The 24,125-nt window shown below is 44.6% G+C and overlaps 3 protein-coding genes and 1 non-coding gene across 4 annotated transcripts; 2 read left to right on the top strand and 2 right to left on the bottom strand.

Annotated features, from left to right (window-relative positions):
• Nucleotides 1-120: 120 nt before the first annotated feature.
• MRPL18 (mitochondrial ribosomal protein L18) lies at nucleotides 121-3,406 on the bottom strand. Its single transcript, XM_056342684.1, has 4 exons — nucleotides 2,734-3,406; nucleotides 1,824-1,980; nucleotides 583-817; nucleotides 121-321 (listed from the first exon to the last, which is right to left on the bottom strand). The coding sequence occupies exons 1-4, from the start codon at nucleotides 2,795-2,797 to the stop codon at nucleotides 250-252; spliced, it is 528 nt and encodes a 175-aa protein (XP_056198659.1). The 5' UTR covers nucleotides 2,798-3,406; the 3' UTR covers nucleotides 121-249.
• A 252-nt stretch (nucleotides 3,407-3,658) lies between these two features.
• TCP1 (t-complex 1) lies at nucleotides 3,659-13,010 on the top strand. Its single transcript, XM_056342669.1, has 12 exons — nucleotides 3,659-3,823; nucleotides 5,340-5,425; nucleotides 6,198-6,326; nucleotides 6,910-7,007; nucleotides 7,349-7,459; nucleotides 8,059-8,240; nucleotides 9,331-9,457; nucleotides 9,794-9,969; nucleotides 10,698-10,821; nucleotides 11,820-12,012; nucleotides 12,320-12,483; nucleotides 12,715-13,010. The coding sequence occupies exons 1-12, from the start codon at nucleotides 3,751-3,753 to the stop codon at nucleotides 12,926-12,928; spliced, it is 1,677 nt and encodes a 558-aa protein (XP_056198644.1). The 5' UTR covers nucleotides 3,659-3,750; the 3' UTR covers nucleotides 12,929-13,010.
• Nucleotides 4,675-4,810, top strand: LOC130152008 (small nucleolar RNA SNORA29). The gene has a single exon (XR_008822849.1). It is a non-coding gene; the product is annotated as a small nucleolar RNA SNORA29 (small nucleolar RNA).
• A 164-nt stretch (nucleotides 13,011-13,174) lies between the features above and the next one.
• ACAT2 (acetyl-CoA acetyltransferase 2) lies at nucleotides 13,175-21,608 on the bottom strand. The gene is made up of 9 exons (XM_056342682.1): nucleotides 21,458-21,608; nucleotides 21,199-21,333; nucleotides 19,880-20,061; nucleotides 18,916-19,033; nucleotides 18,006-18,149; nucleotides 16,836-16,958; nucleotides 15,975-16,129; nucleotides 13,970-14,080; nucleotides 13,175-13,416 (listed from the first exon to the last, which is right to left on the bottom strand). Exons 1-9 carry the CDS (start codon nucleotides 21,504-21,506, stop codon nucleotides 13,249-13,251), a joined length of 1,185 nt encoding a protein of 394 aa, XP_056198657.1. The 5' UTR covers nucleotides 21,507-21,608; the 3' UTR covers nucleotides 13,175-13,248.
• Between the last annotated feature and the right edge of the window lie 2,517 nt (nucleotides 21,609-24,125).

Here is a 24,125-nt window from a genome sequence, read left to right on the forward strand (position 1 = left end):
TTTAAAATTCCTGAATTCTTAAGTAAATTCTGTTAACCTGTCCAGCTGAACTATGGCAACAGTTTATTCTAGCCTTAAAGGTGTCGATAATTTTAGGATCAAGAATATGACATAGTCCCGTCCATTCAAACATTTTATTGTAAGACGTCACATTCCAACTTTTTCCAGCTCTGAACCTTCACTGTGCTGCTACGTGCACCTAAAGAAGTGATCGTTGTTCCATGGAAGGTTTTCCCAACAGTCTCCATTTTACCGATAGATTCTTCGTGGCTCACGCAGAACGACACCACCCTCCTCCATAGCTTTTTCAAATTCCTGAATCTTGTTTAAAAGATAGAGACACAAATAAATACAAAGAAAAAGCAATTGGCACCAGAATACCAACAGGGACATGTTACATGGAAGGGCAGAGGTTAACAGTCTCACTGAAGCATAATTCCAGGAACCGCAGCTTGTCAAAGCTACCCTTTTGAGCATTGCAAGAAGGGATTGTCAAGCCACGTAAGCAAATTAATGGTGAAGTAAAATTAATGCTTAAAAAGGAACAAAGAGCCAAATAAGTGTAAGGAGATGGGTACTTGCCGAGTCACAGCGACGCTCCCAGGGGATAACAGCTTTGAAGTTCACAAAGTTGATTCCTGCTTCCAAACACCGCTGCGCCATTACGCGGCCAAGGTTTTTGCATGCTGCTACTCCCTTAGGACTATATAGGTGTCTCTTTATGGCCCACTCTCGGGTAGAGGCAGATACCACAATATCCCCATTGGGGCGCTCAACAAAGGCTTCTACATAATGCTGTGTGCGCTCAAGCCGTAATCTGGGTGCAGGGAAGAAATAACATGGGATTGTGATGTCTTTTCCAGATGCAAAGAGAGAACACACACAAATGCTAAAAGGCATTAAGTGATTCACTTCATGAAATTGAATGTACTAGAACTATTAATGTAATAATGAATTCTTAATATTGCTTTTATTACCTAGGATTTTGCTTATTGGGACATAAAATAGGACTCATTATTAGTTCAGTAGAGCGAAATTCCAAGAGCAACTTTTCACTTGTTACTCAGGTGCACAGTCCTACACCAACTCACGCCAGCACTCCAAACCAAGCACTGTACACCTGCACGGCGTGCTGCAGTGATCTATTACCCAGATCAAGGAAACTGCTCCAGCAGAAATGTAATTTCAAGTTTGCTACGCAGTCTCTTACAGGCTTGTGCTTACATGGCAAATTAACTTGTCAGGATCGGCAAGTGATCAAGCAGGACTTCTTAAGCCGTAACACACAACTAAAGTATTGGGAGCAACTATTTCTTACTGTACTGAGACAATATCAGATTTCCAAGTATGAACACACTGGACATACTTCTCACCTCAAAATAAATTATTTTGAATGCTCAAGTTAAGAACTACTTAATGCAATCAGCATTAAAAAAAAAAACCAAACTGCCCAACACAAAACCCACATACACACCCACCCACCCAACAGATGATTACAGTGCCTCAAATAAAACAATGATGCATGGTCAGCACAGGACTAGGAGAATCCCAAGTCAAATGGCAGTTGCTTAAGCCATGTTACTGCTACCTTAACAGGAGATGGAAAGATCTTCACCGCATATGCCAACTTTAACATGATGCTAGCCTACTGTTCTCTGAACACAAAAGATACCTAGAATAAGAACAACTAAGGGGGCAACTGATTCAGCAACCCAAAAAGCATATTTTGTAGTATTTCCACCTGGTGGTTTTTCTGGGGTTTGGTTTTGTTTTGTTTGTTTTCATTTGGAGTCTTAATTTCTGCTGGTGACCTTCTGACTCACCTATGCCAGAATTCACGCTTTGGCCATGTCGTCTTCCAGCCACGCTCCTTCCTAGCCAGGGCCAACTGCTCCAAGTTCCGAGGATTCCTGTTAGTAAAGTCTGGGGCAACAACCTCATTTTCGCTTGTGTCCGCTTCGGTCTCAATTTTGAGACTGGCTGTAGTTGACACAAAAGAAAAACTTTGGGGGAAAGCAGGAAAAAAGATCCCACAGACTTAAAAAAAAATATAAAGTAGTGCACACAGTAGAATGAATACGACATAGAATGATACAGCTTGTAAAACTCAGCAGGGCAAAATCAGCGCTTTTTTTTAAACATTAAATAGATGGAATAACAGAACTACAAGGTGAACTCTAAACTAAAAATTAAAAGTACATAAAGTTTTAACACTGGTTCAAAACTCATGCATAAAATATAAATTCAGACCTGACTACAAAGTTTCTAGGATTATGACTTCACAGAATATTAAAAGTTCAGCACACAAAGAACCAATAACAGCACTACCAAACAAGAAGGTAAAAATCCTTGGCCCTGTCAGGCTAATCGTCACTAATTAACCTAACAAACACGAATTTGCAGGTAGGTTTGCAAACTCACTCTGCTATACAACGTCTCGGTCCAGAGAAGCACCGGGAGCCTCTCCCCAAACCGACGGGCAGGGCTCCTCCTCGCCAGACCGCCCGCCCCGGCCGGAGACCCTCCAGCAGCGACCCCGTCCCACGGCAGCCCGAACACCCATTACAAGGGGCAGCCCAGCACAAGCCGGGACTTGCGCACGGCGACGCAGCCCCATCGAGACATCCAGCCTGCGGATCACCCTGGGAACGGCCCTCCGCCGCCAGCACGGGGGACTCGGAGCCCTGTTGCCGGCACAGGCAGGCATGGTGAGCCGCAGGGGGCTGACCTTACCCGCTCCACGTGCCTGGAGCCTGCTGGCCACCAGCAGTAGGCAGGTGCGGCTGCTCAGCGCCATGGGGAGCCGGCGTCCGCCACGGCCTCGAGCGACAGTCGCCTATCTTCCACTCAGGCGCACCAGGGCGCCGCCATTTTGGCGAAGCCGGCACTGTCCCCGGAAGCAGACACCGGCGACTTCCGGCCTCAGTTGATGATGTCACGCAGAAGCGCCGACCACCGTCGCACTAGGTGCGGCCTGTGGGAACGTGTCCCTGTGTCATGTCTGACGGAATAAAGCAGGAAACGTTTTTCCCTGACTCGGAGATCGTATTTTAATTTTTCCCCTTGAAAAAAAGGCGCGAGGAGATACCGGCCCTGGAACGGGCCTAAGGACGAGGGAGGGTGGCCCAGGACCCGGACTTACGCGGGGCAAGGCGTGGAGGTGCGCTCCCAGCGCCTGCCAAACGCGCAGGGCAGACACCAGAGCGGCTACAAAAAAACCTGCCCACCGTTATTAAAAGTAAACCTGCTGCTGCTTTTGCGCTGCAGGCTGCAGATCTACTGCTACCGCATCACGCACAAGCGGCGCCGGAGGCCGTGCGATGTCGCCTACCCCATAGCAGCGGCCGCTGAGCTCCGCTTCAGGGTTACTCTGAGCTTTTACAACCCTTGCCCGCTTTGCGGGGAGCCGGCGCGCCGAGCCCCGCCGAGGTGAGGCCCCAGCGCCGGCCGCGCCCCGGAGAGGAGCGCGCGCAAGCGCGCCTTGCCTTCTAGAACCTGCTGGAAGCGCCCCTGCCCCGCACTCGGCGTGTCGCCATTGTTCGGCCGCGCGCACCAATCGCGGCTTGAGGCTGGGCCGTACCGCGCCCTCGGATTGGGCGGGCAGGGCGTGATCCCGCCCCTCGCACCCGCGGGGCGGTTCCACTCCCCCACCCGCCGGGGGGTACCCAGCATTCCTTGCGGCGCCGTGACCGTTCTGCGGCTCCGCGCTGTGCCTCGGTTCTCCTTTTAGCGCCGCGGCCGGGTGGGAAGATGGCGGCGATGGAGGGGCCCCTGGCAGTCTTCGGCGAGCGGACCAGCGGCGACACGATCCGCACGCAAAACGGTAACGGCCGCGCACTGCCGGTAGGGGCTTGATCAGCGGTGGGGGGAGGGGCAGGAAGGAGGTAACATGGCGCGACTGTTACTGCTGCCATGTGCTTACATGCCTCAGGCCTCTCCTGGGCAGGGCCTCGCCCTGCCGTCAGCTTCCCTCAGCTCTGGGCCGTTAGGAGCCGTTGAGAGGGCCGCTGCCGCCGGAGGGAGGGCGGGTGGCACTGCTCCCTCTCCGCAGTCTCCGCGAGGAGACGGGAGGCTCGCGCAGTCCCGCGCCGCTCCCCGCTGTGAAGCGATCCCGCGTCCCTCACAGTTTCTTGGTAGAAGTGTACGCCGGGAGGGGGGCGGCTGCCGACTGCATGCCGGCTCGCCTCCCTCCCGAGCTCGTAAGGCGTGAGCCGGCAAGGCCTGCAGACTGGCCGAGGAACCGCGGTGGGGAAGGGGCGGCTGGGGAAGCTTACAGCTACACAGCACGGGGAAATAAACTGCTGCTGAAAGTGGAGACCGTCCTCAAAATGAGTGTTTTTGACTGTAGTTTTCAAAGACGTTCCACATTTCTCAGGATTTTATCCCGAATCAAAGGGGAAGGCTGCAAATTCCGAGACTGTTCTCAGTTTCGGAGTAGACAAAGGGGAAGCTGAAGTCTTGCTTCCTGATGGTCCTGAGAGTCGTGTATCTGTGATGATACTCTAGGCAGAACACTTAGAATGAGAATTACTTTAATCTACACCTGAGATTCTGCTTGGTAATGGGACCTTTGATACAACTGTTGTTTCTGTCAGAGAGCTGCTCTTTACTTCTCCAAAGCAAAGGAAATGGTTGTATTGTTTGAAATTCAGTGTGAAGGTGTGAGTTGTAAATATTCCCATTATACTACCACTTTTTCAATTTCCAGATTAAGTGGCTATGCTTGTGGGATAAATAAAAACTTGCCATGGTCTGAAGGAAAAGGTTGACTGTATCTTTTCCCTATATGAAATTGGCAGAACATCCTTCGGACAAACCGCTGTGTTAGAGGTTTCATGTTATTTTAGTAGTGACTAAAAGGTCACTTTTGACTTTCTTGACTTAGAGAATAAGCGTTTTGTTTCAGTCGCAGATCTGATCAAGACAAAAAGATGTGTTACAGATTGGTATGTGGTGATACCATTGGTTTTTATCTGCCTGGAACTGAGGAGTAAATGAGTGAAATTTCATGGCATGACTTGGCTGCTGCCACAAGAACCAGTGCTTGTAACTGTTGCTGAGCTGCTGTTATTGCTGTTCTGACCACTGTAGTGTCCTCCATGCCAGCAGAAAATGAATCTTGTTGGTTGGTTTTGCCAGATTAGTTTGCTGAACCAGCTTGGAGGGAGACGTGTGAGGTTTGGCACAGATAGTATTTTTTAGTAGCAGCAAGCCATTACTAGTTTAGCTAGGCTGAAACCTAATCTTGATTAGGTCACTATCTCAAGTTTCTGAAATGCAGATTCTTGGCACGTTTTCTTGTAAACCTAAAAACTTAAATTTTTCTTTCATTTATTCAGTTACTGCAGCATCTGCTATTGCCAATATTGTGAAGAGTTCTCTTGGGCCAGTTGGTCTGGACAAGATGTTGGTGGATGATATTGGGGTAAGTAAGCTTTCTTCAAGAACTGTCAGGAAGACTTACATGATTGTGTAAAAGTGCTTCCACTTAGTGTGTTTCATAGGTCCAGTGTGCCACATTGCTGGTTTTTTCCAGGGTTCTGAGAGGGGGTAGGAGGAGAACTCTGGTAAAATTGAGCATCAGGTAGTGTGTGCTACATCGTTTAAGTTTAGTCTAGTACTGTAGTTCACATGGTACAGTTGTCTCCTCACTACACGTAAGTTCTTGTCACCACTTAGAAGTGTTGGTCAAATCCAGTTATCCCCACAATATCACCACTAAAGTTGGGCCTTGTCATGGTGTTGACTGGTACATATTGGTCTTCACATTAGGAGAAATACAAAAAAAAAATATTACAAATAATCCTGTAACAATTTTAAAGCAGTATTTCATATTTTGGAGTATTTTAAGCAAATTAAGGAACTTTGCCATTGTACAAGCTGCTGTAATAAAATACTGTATTAGAGGGTAGTCATTGCACTCCTACTAATATAGTATGTGCAACATCTTAGATGAGTTTTTGTAACATAAAAACTTTCCAGGTAAAAAGAAAGTGCAGATTTTGCACTGATAACATTTCCGTTGTTAGACTGGGACGCCTGGTTAAAAAGAGATAGTAAACATTTTAGTATAAACAGTTACTTTATGGCCATTTGCAAAGAGTAATTAACTTTCATTTATTTGAATGTTATGAAACCCAAGAGTTAAAACATAATGGAAGTATAATTCATATTAACATTTGATTTCTGAAAATTAGGACGTGACCATTACTAATGATGGTGCAACCATTCTGAAACTACTGGAAGTGGAGCATCCTGCTGCCAAAGTTCTTTGTGAGCTGGCAGACCTGCAAGACAAAGAAGTTGGTGATGGGACAACCTCAGTGGTACGTAGGAAGTTTTGCAGGTGGATGTAGCAGAAGTCAGTTTTTCATTATCACAGTGCGCGTTTTGATTTATCTGTTACAAATCTTGATGCGGTGTCGATCAGTTATACAGAGTGAAAAACAAAAACACTGAAGCTGACTGAATATAGGCAGTTTTTTTAAGTAGGTTACCAAATCCATATTTGTTTTTCTTGAATGATGCTAGTTTCCATAGACAGCTGGTGCTTTGGAGTGGTATTTGCTTACAGCGGTTTCATTATTTTTTCCTTTCTTGAGGGTTGAGGATAGACTCTGAATTAAGGTTCTTAATTTTTAACTACCGTAAGAAATTAAAGTGTGAGGACTAGTAAGGATGCTGAGTGTTGAAAACTTGCCTGACACTTCTGGCACTGTGGGGCAGGGGCTAGGGGGTAGAATCAGGTAGCTTTTACCTGGTGTCAGAAACTATTTGTAATTCTAGATTGCAGGTACTTGTTTCCACTGAGTAGGCATTGGAGAACCATGATTCTGCTTTCCACTTAATGACAATAGGTAGGGGGGTTGTGTATGGAATACTTGTGTTTAGTGTTTGTATTTCAAACAGGTAATTATTGCTGCAGAACTTCTGAAAAATGCAGATGAGCTAGTGAAACAGAAAATTCATCCTACCTCCATTATTGGTGGATACCGACTTGCTTGCAAGTAAGAAACTAATATAGTTGAAGTACATTTCATTTTCTGAGGTACAATAACTGCATGCTTTTTGTTGATTTCTGTATTTGTGACTACATTAATACAGACTTCTTGGTGCAAATTGGGTATGGTTTTATTTTGGGAGAGTCAGCTTTTTTGGTTGGTTTGCTTTTTTTTATTTATTTAATAATGTTGTATTTCTATAATCACATAAAAATGACACATTCCTGTCTGAGAAGATTAATTGATTTCATCCCTGGTTCTTTGAGGTAACATTTAGAGGGGCTGAAAAATGTAAGATTTTTATGTTTTGTGAGGGTGGAAATCTTTACCAATATTTGTCTTTACAGGGAAGCAGTTCGCTACATCAATGAAAATCTTATTATTAACACAGATGAATTGGGCAGGGAGTGCCTAATTAATGCTGCTAAAACATCCATGTCCTCTAAAATTATAGGAATGTATCCTTTAAGTTGATCAGGCTAGTTAAGTGCGCGTGATTGATTGGAGAGCTTGAGTAGCTAGGCTAGTTATCTTTGCAGAAGTTTTTATGAATGGGATATAGTATTGAGGCTGTTTTTATACAGGTGTGTGAAAAACGTTTCACAGATGTTATTATCTGGCACGGGGAAACATAATGCGTTAGTGAGACTAGATAAGGAATTGTGTGAATGGAAGAATGTTACAGAAATGAAGTACTACCTGGGGACTGAAACTAGAGGAAAGGTTACATTTTAGTCCATAGTCACAGGAAAACCTGCATTTTCAGCTTTTGGAATGCATGCTGACCATAGGATAGGTATTTTTGTTAAGGGACAAAAGGTGAGTAAAATGCAGTTATCATACTAGACTGTCCTAATTTTCATACCAGTGTTCAGCTTTAAGAATTACTCTTCCTTTTAATGAAATGGGGAAGAAAGGTAGCACTTCCATGCCTTCCTAGAGCTCATTTTTGGAAACAGTTTTTGACTCTTAGTTTGGGTACTGTCACTGACTTCTTTTTCATAAGCATAATACTAGTTCTCTTCTTCAGTTTTAACCTTAACAAAAAACATTTTAGAGATGGTGATTTCTTTGCTAATATGGTGGTGGATGCTGCACTGGCAGTTAAATACACAGACCAGAAGGGTCAAGCTCGGTATCCAATCAACTCGGTTAATGTTTTGAAGGCACATGGCCGCAGCCAAAAAGAGAGCATACTTGTGAACGGTTACGCTCTGAACTGCGTGGTGGGCTCACAGGGTAAGAGCATATGCTGTTCCACAAAGTTTTTGTGTGGTCTCAGTCCTTAGTCTTTCTGCATGTATGTTCTTGTTACCCCAAAATCTGGGTTCTTCACCTGGTGTGCAAGAGCAATACACACACACAGTCGAGATACTTATTTACTTCATGTCTACGCAGAGGTGGGTGCTAGGTGGTAAATCCACAAAGCTAACACAGCTCTTTACACATGGTAAAACATTTTATATACTTTGAGCAATTGTTCTTTTCACTGTGCATGTTCTGTGAGGAGGGGGCTTTCTTTGCTCAAGGGTGGATCTTTTTGTGTGCTAAGTAGGATAGTTTATTCATAGTTCAAATAATTTTCGGTTCAATCTCAGTAACCATCTGGTTCTCCTTGAGTTTATCTTGTTATTTCTTAACTTGAGGTATTTATGGTGTCTGTTCCTTCTCCCAAGGCCATGTCTTGTTAACTATTTGCAAGGATTAAGTAACATCCTCTGTTTTACAAATTCTTTCTTGCTTTCCGTTACAGCCATTTACATATTGCTTTTTTAAAGTGAGTAATTGTTCTATCATTAGTTGCAAATCATGTGGGTTTTCAATTCCAGAACAATTAAAACAAGAACATAAAAAACCCTTACTGCTTCCCCAGTGGTTTCTAGGTTAGGATCTGCCAGCCAGCAGTGATCCACAGAGCATGGGCAAGTTACTGTAGTTTCCCTAGCTCATTATCAGCGTGGTAACAGTTTCGGGAGGAATGTAAGCACCTTGTTTGTGCAGAGCCATTGTTGCGCTTGTAGGGAACTGTTACATTTAGTGGAGCTGTGTTGTGATTAGGTAGCCTGTAAGATGCAAGACTGATGGGTCATTCGTATTTTGGGGATGTGGTCTGTAAAAAAGCTCACAGAGGTTACAGGAAAGATTAAAAAAAAAAAAAATCTCTCTTTGAAAGTCTTTTTTTAGCATTTTTCTGTACTAGGGCAGAACCGGAGAAGCAAACTGAATAGAAATCTGAAACATGAATGTAACATTAGTTTAAATCTCTAATGCTAACTCGATGTTCTTTTTATTTTACAAAATCTTTTTTCTTGTTTTCTCTTGCTTTCAGGTATGACCAAGAGAATAGTTAATGCAAAGATTGCATGCCTTGACTTCAGCCTGCAGAAAGCAAAAATGAAGCTTGGTGTTCAGGTTGTTATCTCAGACCCTGAGAAGCTGGACCAGATAAGGCAGAGGTGTGTGGAACCTTGAGTAACTGAGACAGTGGGGTTTCAGAGGCTTGTTTTGGTCTCTTCAGTTGAGGTGGCTCGATGTAATTTTGCCTGAGCGCAAGAGGTAAAGATGTTTTAAATGTTAATATTTCTCAACAATACCAAATATTAATGGTAAAAGTCTTCACTTCTGGAAGCAGAACTAGTATTAAGTCAGTTTTTGAGAAATCAGAGTATGTTTGTGCAGTGGTCCCCTCTTGCAGAGCTCTGCATTAAGATTTCAGGAAATGGGTTGACAGAATGTGATTACAGGGTTTAAAATACATTTTTATGTATTTTTATTTGACTTTATCCTCACAGAGAGTCAGATATTACCAAAGAAAGGATCCAGAAGATTTTGGCCACTGGTGCCAATGTTATTCTTACCACTGGAGGTATTGATGACATGTGCCTAAAATACTTTGTTGATGCTGGTGCCATGGCAGTACGAAGAGTTGTAAAAAAGGACCTCAAGCGGATTGCCAAGGCATCTGGAGGTGTGTATATAGAAAAATCAATACCTGTCTCCTCCTTTCTTCCCCCCTCCCCCTTGTTAGGGTATTAATAACTACTTTTCAAAATACAGTTTCTTAACATGCAAGCCATGCAAAGAGAGGATGACTAGAGCTGAGTCGCTTTTAGGTTTTAACTTTACTGTTGCTTTTACGTGCCTTCTGTCAAAGCAGATGACTACCATTAGAGTTGACTGCTGAAGATTTAGCAGGGGGAAATGCTGTCTTGCACTGGGAAAACTGTCCTCTCCTGGAACAGAATCTGTATTAGAAGTCTTCATTAAACACACATTCATAAGCTTCTGTTTGGACAGCTGTGTTAAGTACTTTGTATAGAAAGCTCAAGACAAACGAAGAACTTCTAAATCATGAAATATATGTTGAGAAAAGTTCTGGTACTATACAGATTTCATCTGTCAATTCTTAAATTTGCAAGAAAGCACTTCCATAATGGTAACGCACAGGAGCTTGTACTAGCTGTGGAAAAGTAAGTGTTGTAAAAGTTGAGCAGAAAGAACAGTATTGATTATAAACAGCAGAATACTGAATTGCTGCCTGAGAATTAGAAATGGTGTTGAATTTAAGAAAATTCTGCTTACACTGCTTTTATTTCTGTTTTCAATTTCTGTCTGTCTTTCTGTATGCCTGTTCTGGGAAGTCTGCGAAGGATGTGCTGGACTTTGAAGTTAATTTCACTTTTTTGTTTGTTAAAGCAACCATATGTTCAACCCTTGCAAACCTTGAAGGTGAGGAGAGTTTTGAGGCATTAATGCTGGGACAGGCAGAAGAGGTGATTCAAGAGAGAATCTGTGATGATGAGCTGATTCTAATCAAGAAGTAAGGATCCTTTTATTTAAAATACTCAGTTTTGTGAACGCTTTCTACCAAGTTTGAGAAAAAATCCCTTTTATTTACTTTCATGCTGTCTCAGTGGTATGAGTAGTTATATGCATGGGAAAGGGTATACAAGTCCACTGCAAATTAAAAGTGAAAGTATTAGTATTTAATCTTTTCTGCTGGGGCTGGAGAGCTGTTCCATCAGCCATAATGTATGATTACTAGATAGACTTAAAATTCTGTTTATAACAGATTTTTCTAAACTGGCTTCCCTTTACAGACAGTAACAGGAAATTGGTACCATCTGAGTTAATGTCATCTGAAAAAGGCGCTACAAAGCTAAATCTGACATTTATATAGGAAGACAGGGTTTACTTGTGTTGGTTTCATTCACTCAGTCATCTGCTTGGTAGTGTGAAATGGACCATGTTGTTAAAAAAGAGTTTTGGTTTTGTGGGGTTTGTTTATTTGTTTTAATGGGTAAGAAGAGCAACCATTACTAACTGTCTATGCACATGGTATTTTCCCTTGAGGTTTTTAGTATGCCACTGCTGTCTAGTACCTGAAGATTTGAGTATGAATTTAACAGGAACGTACCTTGAATATTGTTTTCCACTGCTACAGTATCCCATCTCAGTTTTTAACTTGCTGTAGTCTTGTTTGTGTGTGAATGACGTACTCCGACCATGGCACTTACATCCCTGCTTACACTGTAACGTTGGCAGTTGTTAATTGCTCACTTGATGGCTATGTAGAAGAGAACTTTCTTAATATCTAATTACATTTTCCCCTTATTTGATGGGAAAACATGTTGTTGGTCATTTTTTCAGCTAGCTTTCTCTAAGTCTTAAGACTCAAACTAGAGTCTTGCATATTAGAAACAAAAATGTTTTACTAAGTTACAGTGTGTATGTATAAACATTGAAGAAAAAATCTTAGGAAGAAGAGTTTTATTTTCTGTTCAACACAGCTGACATCAGATTCCTTTTATTCCCTAGTACAAAGGCTCGTACTTCAGCATCAATTATCTTACGAGGAGCTAATGACTTTATGTGTGATGAAATGGAACGATCTATACATGATGCTCTTTGTGTTGTTAAAAGAGTATTGGAATCCAAGTCTGTTGTCCCAGGAGGTGGTGCTGTAGAGGCAGCACTTTCCATATATCTCGAAAATTATGCAACCAGCATGGTAAGTCTTACATGAAGAAGTAACAATGCGTATGTGTTAAGACAAGGATAATGTGTATTTTCAAGTATTTATTTTCTTCTACTAGAATTTGGTTCTACAGTTCATGAAAACCTCATCATCATATAGAATGTAAGATACTTCTTTAAAATGGGGGATATGAGTTACTCTTTCTTTGATAATTAGATTCTTTGACATAAAACCAGATTTTGTATGTGAAAACCCCTGCCTGCTATTGACACTCTTGGTCATGGCTGTATTTTTTCCTTTTACTGCAGCAGTTAGTTGAAAAACATTTTCTTCTTTCTAGGGATCACGTGAACAGCTTGCAATAGCAGAATTTGCAAGATCCCTCTTAATAATTCCAAATACGTTGGCAGTAAATGCTGCTCAAGATGCGACAGATCTTGTTGCAAAGCTGAGAGCATTCCACAACGAGGCTCAAGTTAACCCGGATCGCAAAAATCTGAAATGGCAAGTATCTGTCTGGAGGAAGAGTATCGAAAGTGGGTTGGTGACTTAGATGGAAAATTGTTCTGCCAGTTTACTGAACAATGATTTGCATGAAAAAAGTAAAAAACACGCTTTTCTCCCTCTGCCCTTCAGTCCTATGTATGTGTCCCTGGCACCTAGTAGTAGTTAAGCCGCATACTCCCAGCTGTACTTCTGCTTTTTCTACCTCTCCATCTGACTGTTGTTTTGCAGGATTGGTCTTGACTTGATCAACGGAAAACCTCGTGATAACAAGCAAGCTGGTGTCTTTGAACCAACCATGGTCAAAACTAAGAGCCTGAAGTTTGCAACAGAAGCTGCAATTACTATTCTTCGGATTGACGATCTCATTAAACTGCACCCTGAAACTAAAGAAGAGAGAGGGTGCTATGAGGATGCAGTTCACTCTGGCGCACTTGAAGAATAACTTAGGTTTTATTTATGTTTGTCTAACTTCTCACTCTTGTAACTAAAATGTTAATAAAAGAAGTGGTTGAATGCTGCTGCTATTTTCTTGTGAACAAACTGATTTTTGAAGGTGAGGGTTGGTCCTTGGCATTGACAATTTTAGCTGTGGCCTGTGTTAACAACTAGAGTGCCTGCAGCAGCCACCCATTAACTGGCAAAAAGTAATGGATTAAGATTATTTCATTTTAGAGAAAACAAACGCATGTTCCATGATTAGAGGTTTATTAGTAAACAGTTTCAAAGCTAGTTCACACCAGCTATTACTTCAGTCAGTCACTTTCATCTCTCAATGCACATGGCTATTCCCATTCCTCCTCCTATACAGAGAGCAGCAACACCACGTTTTCCACCTGTTCGTTCCAGTGCATGTAGAAGAGTGACAAGGATGCGACAACCAGAGGCGCCAAGAGGGTGGCCAAGAGCAATAGCCCCACCTTGGATATTAATCTGTAAGAAAAAAGCCAATACAGAAGGCCAAGTTAAGAAACCGTTCAAACAGGTTAGCTTCAGCATGGCTTCACTGGATATGGTCTGTGATTGTGAATAAACTGCTACGACCATCTCCAGGAGAAACCAAGCATGGATGCAACAGCTGCTAATAATTAGTATTTCTGAAATTGAAGATAATTAATATGGGTTTGGGGAGGGGAGAGTAACACCAACACTTTGTGCCATCACTGGAAGAATACAGTGGGAAATGCACTTCCAGCAGCAAGTTCAAATTCTGAAGTTAATGATAAGTATGTTCAAACAGGAACCTAGATTTGCATACAAATCCACTGTAATAAAGCTGCAGCCTGTTCAGCTGGGAAACTCTACCTGCGGCACAGCATGTGAAGGGAACGCCTGCTGGGGTTCCCATCCTTTTTCCTTACAGCTAAGTGACGGCAAGGGCGGACTGACTGTTCTCATGTCTTGGGGATACAATCCAGATGCATAGAATGGAACGAGTTTGAATTTCAGGAGCCAAACTAATTGTGGCCTCAAATATATTCATTACCTTTTCTGGATTTACTTTCAGTTCTTTTGCTATTGCAACAGATAGCGAGGCAAAGGCTTCATTAATTTCAAACAGGTCAACTTGTTCCAGAGTCCAGGTAGCTTTGTCAATCTGAAAAAAGAAAAAAAATTAAGAGGCTTTATTACTTTTTAAGTCTTCCTCAGCAGCAGAGGAAGCTTCTTGTAAGACTTAAATTGGTTGATTTGAAGCTACCACTTCTAAAAGTTGAGGGAAACATTTTTTCATAGCCAGGGTTGGTGACAAAAGGCAACACAACGCGCTATAAAATGCTGGCTGCTGTTACTTAACTAATTTCACACGCAGCGGTGGTGCAATTGTGGGAGTTAAGCAGTGTGTGGTATCTTTAATAGAACAAGGATTGTTTTCAAAAGTAGGTTTTAACAGATTAACAGCAAGTTTTTCAGGACATAAGTTCAACTCCATTAGAGATTCTCTGCCTAATACAGATTTTTACACAGGAAATAGTGAAGTAACCATTAGTGTCAAGCATCATTTGTCCAGTCTTTGCTTGAAGATTTTCACAGGCGGCTATGCTGGGAGATGGCTTGGCTCATGTTTTCTACTTGTGAAACTTGTGGTGCAATTGCCTACTCGGGTACAGGCTTAGGCATGTTGTACATTGTTACTTCCATTCACTTTTTTTTTTTTTTAACAGCAACACTTTACCAGCAGGACCATCTGCAGCAATGTTTCACAACCAGCTAGCCAGACTGGTGCATCTCCAAGTATAGTCTTAAGATGAGGGCTCTTCCTGCTAGATACGCTAGAGACAGTATGGCAACCACTCCATTTCTGGGAGAAGTCTATAAGGTTTAGTGTTAACATAGTAAAAGGCATGGTCTGGTCATTCTCTCACTAAGAAGTACTGCTATGAGATTCTGAAGAGATTAATATACGGAGGGTGTGAAGGGTTTGATAACACACATTACAAAGTTTGCATTAAGAAGTGGTATACCCTTTTGCAGAGTACCTATAAAATTATTTTGTGTCTGTTCTACAATTTAAACTAGCAATGTATATTGTATATACATTTATAGCATTCTCAGTTTAAAAGAACAGTTTGAGATCTGGTACGAAAAAGCTTCTCCATTACAGTTCTGATTTTCTTGTCAAAAGCCACAGAGCTTTGCTGAGTTCAAATCAGGCTTCTACATTGCCAGGACATTTCAGAGATGAACAAAGTAAGGCCTTTACAGAGTATAAATAAAACTAAAATAAAGCAAATCTGTCCTTACCAGCTGTGTAAGAGCTCTTTTCATACTCAATTTCATAGCTCAGCTTTTAACAATCAGCTGGGGTTGCCATGGGCTACGTCTATACTGGCAAGCAGCATGGTACCGTAGGGGCTGCCCGCTCAGGGCATTTCATTTGAGAACCTTGTCCCGTGGGCTGAACGCAGAGCGCATCAGTGGGTGCAGTAATGGTCTGAGCACATCAGACACGGTTCTGGAGTGCATCTGGTTTAGTTTCATCTGCAAGGAATCCAGCTGGCACGCTCCAACCCTTTCACAGGGCAAACTAAAACACAAAGGGCATCACCACGTTTGCTAACGCAGACGCACTGACTGGCCCTTCTCTCATTGTTGTGCTATTACAAATACAGTCAGGCAGTGATCTGACAAGTAACCTGGCCAGACACAGCATCAGAACCACGTTGTGTCAGGACAAAATCATCCCCAAATTAGGTTACTATACGCATCCACTAAATGCGATCTTTAGCCTCCTAGGTTGTGCAGGTGGCCTTCCACAAACCTGACTAGTTTGTGCTCTGAACTCCATTCATACACCTGTACATTTATTTTTTTTTCCCCAATGAGTAGGCATTAGCCTGGTAGCACTAAAAATCTTAATCTTGTATACTCTCCACTGTTTCAAGTCTCGTTTTCACTCAGAATATAGAAAAACCAAGACATGGCCAGAAAATGAAAAGTGATTACAAGGAAGGGTTTTCAAACAATAGATACATAGATAGGTAATTACTTACAGCTTGCTTTATTGCTGAAATGGGCCCCACTCCCATTATAGATGGATCTACACCTGTCTGAGCCCAAGACACAATCCGAGCCAGAGGCATAAGACCTCTCCTAGCAGCTTCCGATTTCTTCATCAGAATTACAGCTGCAGCTCCATCATTTATACCTGTGGAGTGACAAACAACTTTGGTTTTTTGTATTTGTTGGGCTTTACAGCTGTTACTGTACCACCTTTTCCTACTTGCGTAAGTTCACAATCTAGACAACACAAAAATCATAAATCTTTTATGACTGCAAGCCAAGTCTGCCTGCCACAAACACTTAAAACGGGTAACATATCTATACTGCTGTACATGTGACACATTTGTGATCCTATTTGGAAAGCAGCAGGTGGAAGACCTGAGGCACATTCTGAAAAAGGAGCACATCAGCTTTATTCGGTAGGCTTTGGAAGAGGCAGCGTAAGGACCAAGGAAGAAGTTTCAAAGCTGCCTGTGGCAGGAGCATTAGTCCCACAGGAGTAACATTTTCCAACATGAATTGTTGACTTTTCCTTTGTCCAAACCTGCAGTATTAGAAACCACCAGACAGCTAGTTTTAAAAAGAGAGGATGTAGTTTCTGATCAACAGCCTATCAAATATTGCTGTTACTGTCCAAACACTTCTATTGCTTCATAGAAAGCAAGCTAACAAAAGACACACAGAAGATCCTCCACCACAGTTCTATTCGAGTTCTACTTATGTTGTCAAACACACTGCCGTGTCCAGCAAAATCCATTCAGCAGTGACCATGTGGCAGCCAAGCCCCTTGCAGAGACCCTGCCAGGCGCCACTGCTGCTTTTCCATTTCGGTTTTAGCCAGACGGACCAACCTGATGCATTAGCTGCTGTTACTGTCCCAGTTCCATCTGTCAGGAAACAGGGCTTTAACTTTGCCATTGTTTCCAAGTTGCTCCCGTGTCGAGGGTGTTCATCTGTTTTAACTTCTATAGGACCTGCAAAACAGAATTATACTCACAGGAGGGTCTAATCGCACACACACTCACCTCAACAGAAAGCCAGCACAAACAACAGGCTCATCAGGAACATATGCCATGCTCCTTCTAACCAACAGGCCATTCTTACGTCAGAGACAGCTTCCAACTTGTGTGCCGTTTAACAAAGCTCTAACCTCCAGCTGCTTCTAGGAGGACGGACAGCTGGGTTTTCCAAGACAAATACTAACAACTAAAACACTGGCTAGTTCTACAAAAGCAGATCTTATTCTCGCTGTTCCTAAGCCAATAGCTTCTCTTCCAAACAGAAGGCTACCCTCCAAATGATACTTGTAGGAATCTTGTCGCAAAGTGTAGTCAAGCGTCATTAAATAGTATTATCTAAACTGGTATCAGGAAAGCCTTTCCTTAGTTTGTAACTGGCCTAATGCCAGAACTTTTCCTACAGGGTCTATTACATGCAAATGTTTAACAACTGATTCTTGATTTCTGTTTGGTTTTGCATCCACCTCGTATGGAGCTGAGGGAACTCCCATGCTCTACTAAGAGACCTTTGGCTCAAGCACCGTAACATGCCCGTTTATATCCCTGGCAGACTTGAAGAGAAGCATACCTGATATATATGACTTAGTTAATTACCTAGTAACCCTAGTTACTCTACTACGTATTTTACTAGGTGAGCAATGAACATGACTGTTTTAAGTTTGGTGCAGCAGGAGTCTAACAAAATGAAAAATACCGATTTTGATACCATAGCTGAGCCTATGTTAAGTCAACGGTTTGCGTGGGTAGTCATTACATCTCCAATAAAACACAACAGGCATATTCGCCGAGAGCTACATTTAGATATTCCATATTTGCATCACTTCTCGCTTATTTAAAAAATAACCACCGAAAGTTGAGAAAGAGAGCAACAGGCTACATGCTTACAGAACAGCTTACAGAAAAGGCCGTGTAAGTGGGAAACTATCCACTGATTGTAGGAGACATGGTAGAAAACAGATTTTTTTTCTTTAAAATCAGTTTTCATTATCCACTCACACCTACCTTTTTTAGAAGGTACAAGAACAGGAACAATTTCTTTTGTAAAATAGCCAGCTTTCTGTGCTGCCTCTGCCCTGTTTTGTGACTGTACAGCAAGCTGGTCTTGTTCACCTCTGCTGACTTGCCACTGACTGGCAACATTTTCAGCTGAAATAGGAACAAAATGCAAATTGCCATCAGGAAATGCTAAAACTTTAAGTTGTAAAATTTTAAGCACAAGGGTAGCCATTGTTTACTGTAGCAAGCAGCTAAGCTTGTTGAACAGTTTTCATTCAGATTTCCTCATTTTTGTTTGCTCAAGATTCTGTGCAATGTTTTTTTTAAGAGCGAAAATTTCTGTGCGGAATCTCCTCCCAGATGTTTTGTCAAGTTAAATACAAATGCAAACAAACTTTTCTAGTTTATGTCTTCTCTAGATTATTAAGCTCAGGTCTCTCTACAGCTACTTCAGATGAGGGAACAGTTCTGAAGTTACTCTTGTTTCATAAGCAGGGTCTGAAAGAGCAGTTGGCTGACTGTCCCATCCAGGGTGCAATAACCTGAAGTTGCAGAACCATGTGTATCCACAGTACACTCCCCCACCCCACCCCCCACAAATCCATCCTGCTGAATGCTCCAGTTCAGAACAGGGCTTGCTTCGTTTATTTTTCCTGAATTAAATTAAACTTCTCAGATGCAAAAGAGATACAGCGAAATTAGCTCAGACAGGAAAAAAAGACCAGTAGCTTTACAAGCAAAGCAGAAAATGCCTTCAATGCCTTTCAATATCAGGAATTTCTTCCTTTTTCATGACTACAACCTAAGAACAACTTGAAACACGTTATTTGAAAATTTGCATTTCTGAAACTCCCTGTCAGTGCATTCTTCCCCTTCCCCAGTTAACCATTTCGTTTTCTGAACTGTCATAACTGACCTGTGATACCCATATGATACTGATAAAACGCATCTGTAAGGCCATCAAGGATTATAGTGTCCTGCAAGGAAGCCTCTCCCATTTTCACCCCGGCTCGCATGTGAATGACATGAGGAGCCTGCAAGAAGGTATTTTGAAAGGAGTTAGATGTTTTAGATCTCCAGTGTGTAATACAGCCAGGCAGCTGAAGAGACAGATCCCTCCCTGCCTCGCAGCTGCAGGTAGCTATCTCAAACCCCGGCGGTCTCCCTGGCTGCACGCTCTGTCTCTCCCTCCAGCCTGCCAGCTGGCAGGGTCTGTTTGGCCTGCGCATTTCCACAGCAGCCTATCACCAAGCAGCCAATGTGTTCTCTCCACAGATTGAATCAATTGTCCTTGGGGCCATACGGCCATGGGTCCACCATCCTGCCAGTCTTCTTGTAGGTGGTTCCCGATCGCACTCCACTGCCAGCAAACACCACCACCACTCTCAGCACGGGCAGCTAGTGAGCCGCAGCAGCAGAGACCACCCCCTTAGGCATCCAACCACTGGCCCAGCACAATTCCTCAATACAACCTTGGGATGGACACCTTGAAATAAAATTGCTTGGTGAACAATAACATTTCCAGTTATTCCTTCTTTGACATTCTTGCAACACCGAAAAAACCCATCTATTGCCACCTGTCACAAGCAAATCCATCAACACAACAGGGCTAGATGGAAATTAAAATCAGATTTTAAACATGGGGTGTGTTTGCATGGCACCTTTTTAGTAACTACAGTACCAGGTATTTTTTTTAATTAAAAAAAAAAAAGCTACTTGAAGTCAATTGTTGTATGTGTAAATTAATTCCCAAGTGCAGAAACCAAAGCTACTCTTTCAATCTGCCTCCAGAGCATTAGCCTTGAAATGCAGGATTTCAACATCACTTGACATGTGTGCTCCCAGTAAGTCAGCGCAATGAGCACCATCGTTTGCTTTACCTTGCTCATACTTTCCATGCCTCCTGCAACCACGATGTTGGAGTCTCCAGTCAGTATGGACTGTGCAGCCAGACATACCGCTTTCAAGCCCGACCCACAGATCATCTGGCAGCTCCAGGCAGGGACAGAATAAGGGATTCCTGCAGCAACACTCGCTTGTCGGACGGGGTTCTGGCCAGCACCTGCAGAAACAGGCAACATTTTACCTTTGTCCTTAAAAAACAGATGTCAGCCTTGTCACTTTTCATAACGGGTACACCAAATCCACCAAAATTTAGAACTTGCTCTGTTTTCAGTTGATAGACAGAGAAGTTCCCAGTGGTAATCAGTAAACACGAGATCAGTTACCTCTCGTTTATATTGTTGATCAATAAAATCCCTGCAAGATCAGGGGCTTGCTACTGACAGTTTTATATCTGCAGCTCTGCTTCTGATGGCAGGTCAGATGAAACACCAACTTCAAATTAGCGCTAGCCTCTTGTACATGTGTAAGATGAGAGCTCATCCTCTGCATACCAGCAGCCCACAACTTTCCCTATCAGTTCCTATGGAAATCAAAAGCACAATTATGCAAGTACAGTCCTGAAAGCTTCCATTCTTTGTTGTAATCCTGATGGAGGGAGTAGGAGTGCTAATATTCAAAGAAAACATTCTTCATCTGCGTCTCCCCGGGCCAAAGTGATGCCAGCTCTTTGTATGCAAAGAAACAGAGAAGGAAACCACATCATCCAGCGAGCTAAAAATACAGAAGAATCTGGATCAGCTTTAAGTAAGATAAAAACGTTTATTTCCTTTATTTTATTCCTCCATCTTCATAAACAAACCTGCCTTATGACTCTGCTGGTGAAATATTTCCCTGGAAAAAGCAGGGGACGGTTCAAAAGAATTCCCTATCGGCCGCATTTTTATTCAATCAAAGTATCTGCCTCCCAGCCAGCGCACACAGACCGCGCCGGCCAGCCCCGCACAGCCTCGGCAGCTCCGTCCCGCAGGATGCTGCCCTCGGGGCGAGACCGACGCCGGGGGGGGGGGGGGGGGGGGGGGGCGGGGGGAAGGATGCTGCAACAAAGGAAAGAAACCAACTTGCGGCCAGACACAGCGGCTGCGGGGCTTCCAAAAAACCCCAAGGCGCGCCCCCCCCCCCCGTGCTTTCCCAGCGATGGCTCCGTCGCCCAGGGCGCTCCGGGAAGCGGCCGAGACGCCGCTCAGCTCCTTTGTCGGGAGCCACGCTCCGGGCGGCGCCGACCCCAGCCGCCGCGGCGAGGAGGGGCCCCCGCCCGGCCCGCCCAGACCGCCCGGCCGCGGGCCCCGCCGCCTACCTGCCGTGAGGACCTGCCCCAGGATCACCTCCGAGACCTCCCCGGGGGCCAGCCCGGCCCGCCGCAGCACCTCCCGGATGGCGGCGGCGCCCAGCTCGTGGGCCGGCAGCGCCGACAGGCCGCCGTTGAAGGAGCCTGGGACAGAGGGAGAGCGCTCAGCACCGGCCGCGGCCCGGGGGGCTCCCGCCGCCCCAGCCCGCCCGGCCGCGGGGACATCCGCCACCCGGGCTCGGCGCGGGCACCCGGCCCTGCTTCTCACCCACGGCGGTCCTGGCGGCGGCGACGAAGACGACGGGGTCCGCGCTCATGGCGGCGGCGGAGCGGAGCGGCGAGGAGCGGCGGCCGGAGCGGAGTCGGCACCGGTCCCGCCCCTCGCCCGGCAAGGCGGGCCGCTGCCCGGGGCTCGCACCGGTGATTCGCGGCCGGGGCCCTCAGGGGAGCGGGGAGGGCGGTGGCATCGGGGCGCCCCCAGCCGGCCGCCCCCGGAGGCGGCGCCAAGGCGGCGCGGGCGGCTCCGGCCGCCGGGTCCCGGCCCCTCGCCCCGGCCCGGGCCCGGTCGGCGCCTTTTGCGGACCCCGGCTGGTACCGGGGTTGCTTGTGTACAACATACAGTGCGGGATCAGCGCCCCGTTATTACACCGTGGCTCCAAGGGCAGCGCGTTTATTTCACGGGATCGAGGCGAGCAGCACGGCAATAACCTAAATCCAACCCTACAAAAACGCTCATCGGCGTTAGATCTGCCCAGCAGTGGTTACCGACACCCAGAGATCACAACCGCCCAGACGTCCTTTTTTTAATCGAATTTACCAGGAGCCTGGCGTTACATTTATATACACACACACAGCGCAGGCGGCGCCACGCCGCCGGCCCCGGCGCCGCTCCCGCCGCCCGGCCCCAGGGCGCGGCCGGTGCCGGGGCAGCCGGGAGGGACGCGGGGCAGCCGGGAGGGACGCGGGGCAGCCGGGAGGGACGCGGGGCAGCCGCCCCGGCAGGCGGAGGCTGGAAGGCTCCGAGGAGGCAGCGATGGCCGCAGCCCTCAGCAGGGCAGGCTGCAGGAATGCCTCTGCGGGGAAACGTAGCTGGGAAGCCCAGAGATGTGGGGTGGGGAGAGACGGTAGGAAGGCATTTGTAGGAAGAAGGGACAGAGTGAAGGGAGGACCCAAAAGCGTTAAGTCAAAGAACGGAACAGCAGTTAAAAAACCAATGGATATATGGGTGTGAGTCTCTCACAGCCTAGATACTCAGTCCTTACTCCTTCCTGTACCGAGCCCTGCGCTGACTCATTCGCAGAAGATACTCAGCCTCATGGACATGCCAGCCAAAGTACCAGTACCACATATAAGTTGCAGCTGAAGGCCAAGGACATGGTTAGAAAACAGCCTGTCACTCTTACCTTAGCTAGAGTATCAACAAAGCTGTGAGACACATTATTCTATCCATGCAGTAAAATTTAGTAGGATTGGGACACGGACACACAGAAATTAAGTCCTAGAAAAGCACACAGTATGTGATGACAGTCACTGACAAGAATACGTGACAGTGGCTGCAGCAATACACCCGTGATTACACTGCATGTTGGCCAATTGTAACTTGGTGGTATTAAATTTGCATGTATAAAATGTATCTGAACCCTCTGTGTGGAAACACGTAGCAACAACAGCATTACAATACCTGAGTTGGATTACTCTGGCTCCCAGAAGCCACTATTCTTGCTTTTACAATGTAAAAAGCTACAGCGTTACTACACAGGGGGAAAAAACCCAACCAACCACCACCAAAATTTCACAAGTAACACTGTTAAACCACTCTGGTCAGCATAACTCCCAACACTCAAAACACATTTCTCCTTTCAGATATTGCAGTCTGACCAAAGAATGCAGCCAAATGAAGGAACTATGTATCAAAAGATTTCCTCAGTTACTTTGGGGCTTCTAAGCTTTTAGCAAGAGATGAATCCCCCCAGGTGTCTTCAGCAAAGGAAATCTCTCAGACAAAAATCCCATGGACAGCCAAATGCTTTAGTGAACCCATCTACCAGCCCCCTAAGGATGCATTAATTGGCAACAGGCATGGGTGACAGCTTTTCTTTAATGATGCTATGCACTCAGGGCAGCTGACAACACTAAAAAAACCCCTCAGATTAAATCTGGATGGGAAAAACATGATTGGTGTCTTTTCAAAAGACTCATCAGTAATTAGTAGCTCTACTATATAAGGAAAACTCAGGAATATATGATTGTAAGCAATACAGAGTGATTGATTTAGAAAAATATTGTTCAGTTCCTGAGTAACACTACATAAGTGAATGTAGTCCCTTCACCTTTTAAAAAATCAGTCGAGAATGAGTAATGGGGATGTATGAAAGCAGCACCAAGTCACCTAGTTTAACAACTGTACCATATACCAAGACATGATTTTTAATGTAATATTTGACTGATGACAATTAAGGTCATCAATGCAAATACAAAATCAGTAACGTAGGATGAGCACAGATTAAGGTTAATGTTAGCAGGTGTGCAAAGTCCAAAACCAACAATACACCTGAAGTAAGCCTTACAGACAGGATTCCCTTGTATTTAAAACTTTACAAATATAATCATAAATACTGAATAGTTCAGCCCCTTCCTTCCGCACAATTCACCTTTAACCCAGTAACAGACAGAAAGACTGACTGTGAAGCAGCCTTAGGGACTTCAGGCCAGCCCGCCCCCACGAGCTGACCTGCTGCACCTTTGCTCTCAGCCCCAAACAGCAGGATGGTTTTGCAACTCAACACGAGTGACAGACCAAGCTGCAATGTTGGGCTACCCTAAAACACAGAGGTGAATGAGTTTCATCTTGGTATCTTTATCAGACTTGCAGTACCCTATTTAACTCTGCTTGGATGGTGTCCAGGATTGAGATCCAAATGGATAAAAGGGACACG

The sequence above is a fragment of the Falco biarmicus genome, chromosome 6, assembly GCF_023638135.1.
Source record: "Falco biarmicus isolate bFalBia1 chromosome 6, bFalBia1.pri, whole genome shotgun sequence".
Classification (NCBI taxonomy): Eukaryota; Metazoa; Chordata; class Aves; order Falconiformes; family Falconidae; genus Falco; species Falco biarmicus.

Bases quoted from the DNA above. Each gene is read 5' to 3' on its own strand.
- MRPL18 (XM_056342684.1), bottom strand. From the start codon at position 2,797: ATGGCGCTGAGCAGCCGCACCTGCCTACTGCTGGTGGCCAGCAGGCTC. The intron at 1,981-2,733 runs GTAAGGTCAGCC...TGTCAACTACAG, and splicing joins GCTCCAGGCACGTGGAGCGG to CCAGTCTCAAAATTGAGACC. The intron at 322-582 runs GCAAGTACCCAT...CTTTTAAACAAG, and splicing joins GGGAGCGTCGCTGTGACTCG to ATTCAGGAATTTGAAAAAGC.
- TCP1 (XM_056342669.1), top strand. From the start codon at position 3,751: ATGGCGGCGATGGAGGGGCCCCTGGCAGTCTTCGGCGAGCGGACCAGC. The intron at 7,460-8,058 runs GTATCCTTTAAG...AAAACATTTTAG, and splicing joins TCCTCTAAAATTATAGGAAT to AGATGGTGATTTCTTTGCTA. The intron at 12,484-12,714 runs GCAAGTATCTGT...GTTGTTTTGCAG, and splicing joins GATCGCAAAAATCTGAAATG to GATTGGTCTTGACTTGATCA.
- ACAT2 (XM_056342682.1), bottom strand. From the start codon at position 21,506: ATGAGCGCGGACCCCGTCGTCTTCGTCGCCGCCGCCAGGACCGCCGTG. The intron at 20,062-21,198 runs GTAGGCGGCGGG...CTGTTTCTGCAG, and splicing joins GGGGCAGGTCCTCACGGCAG to GTGCTGGCCAGAACCCCGTC. The intron at 14,081-15,974 runs GTAAGTAATTAC...TTCTTTTTTCAG, and splicing joins TTTCAGCAATAAAGCAAGCT to ATTGACAAAGCTACCTGGAC.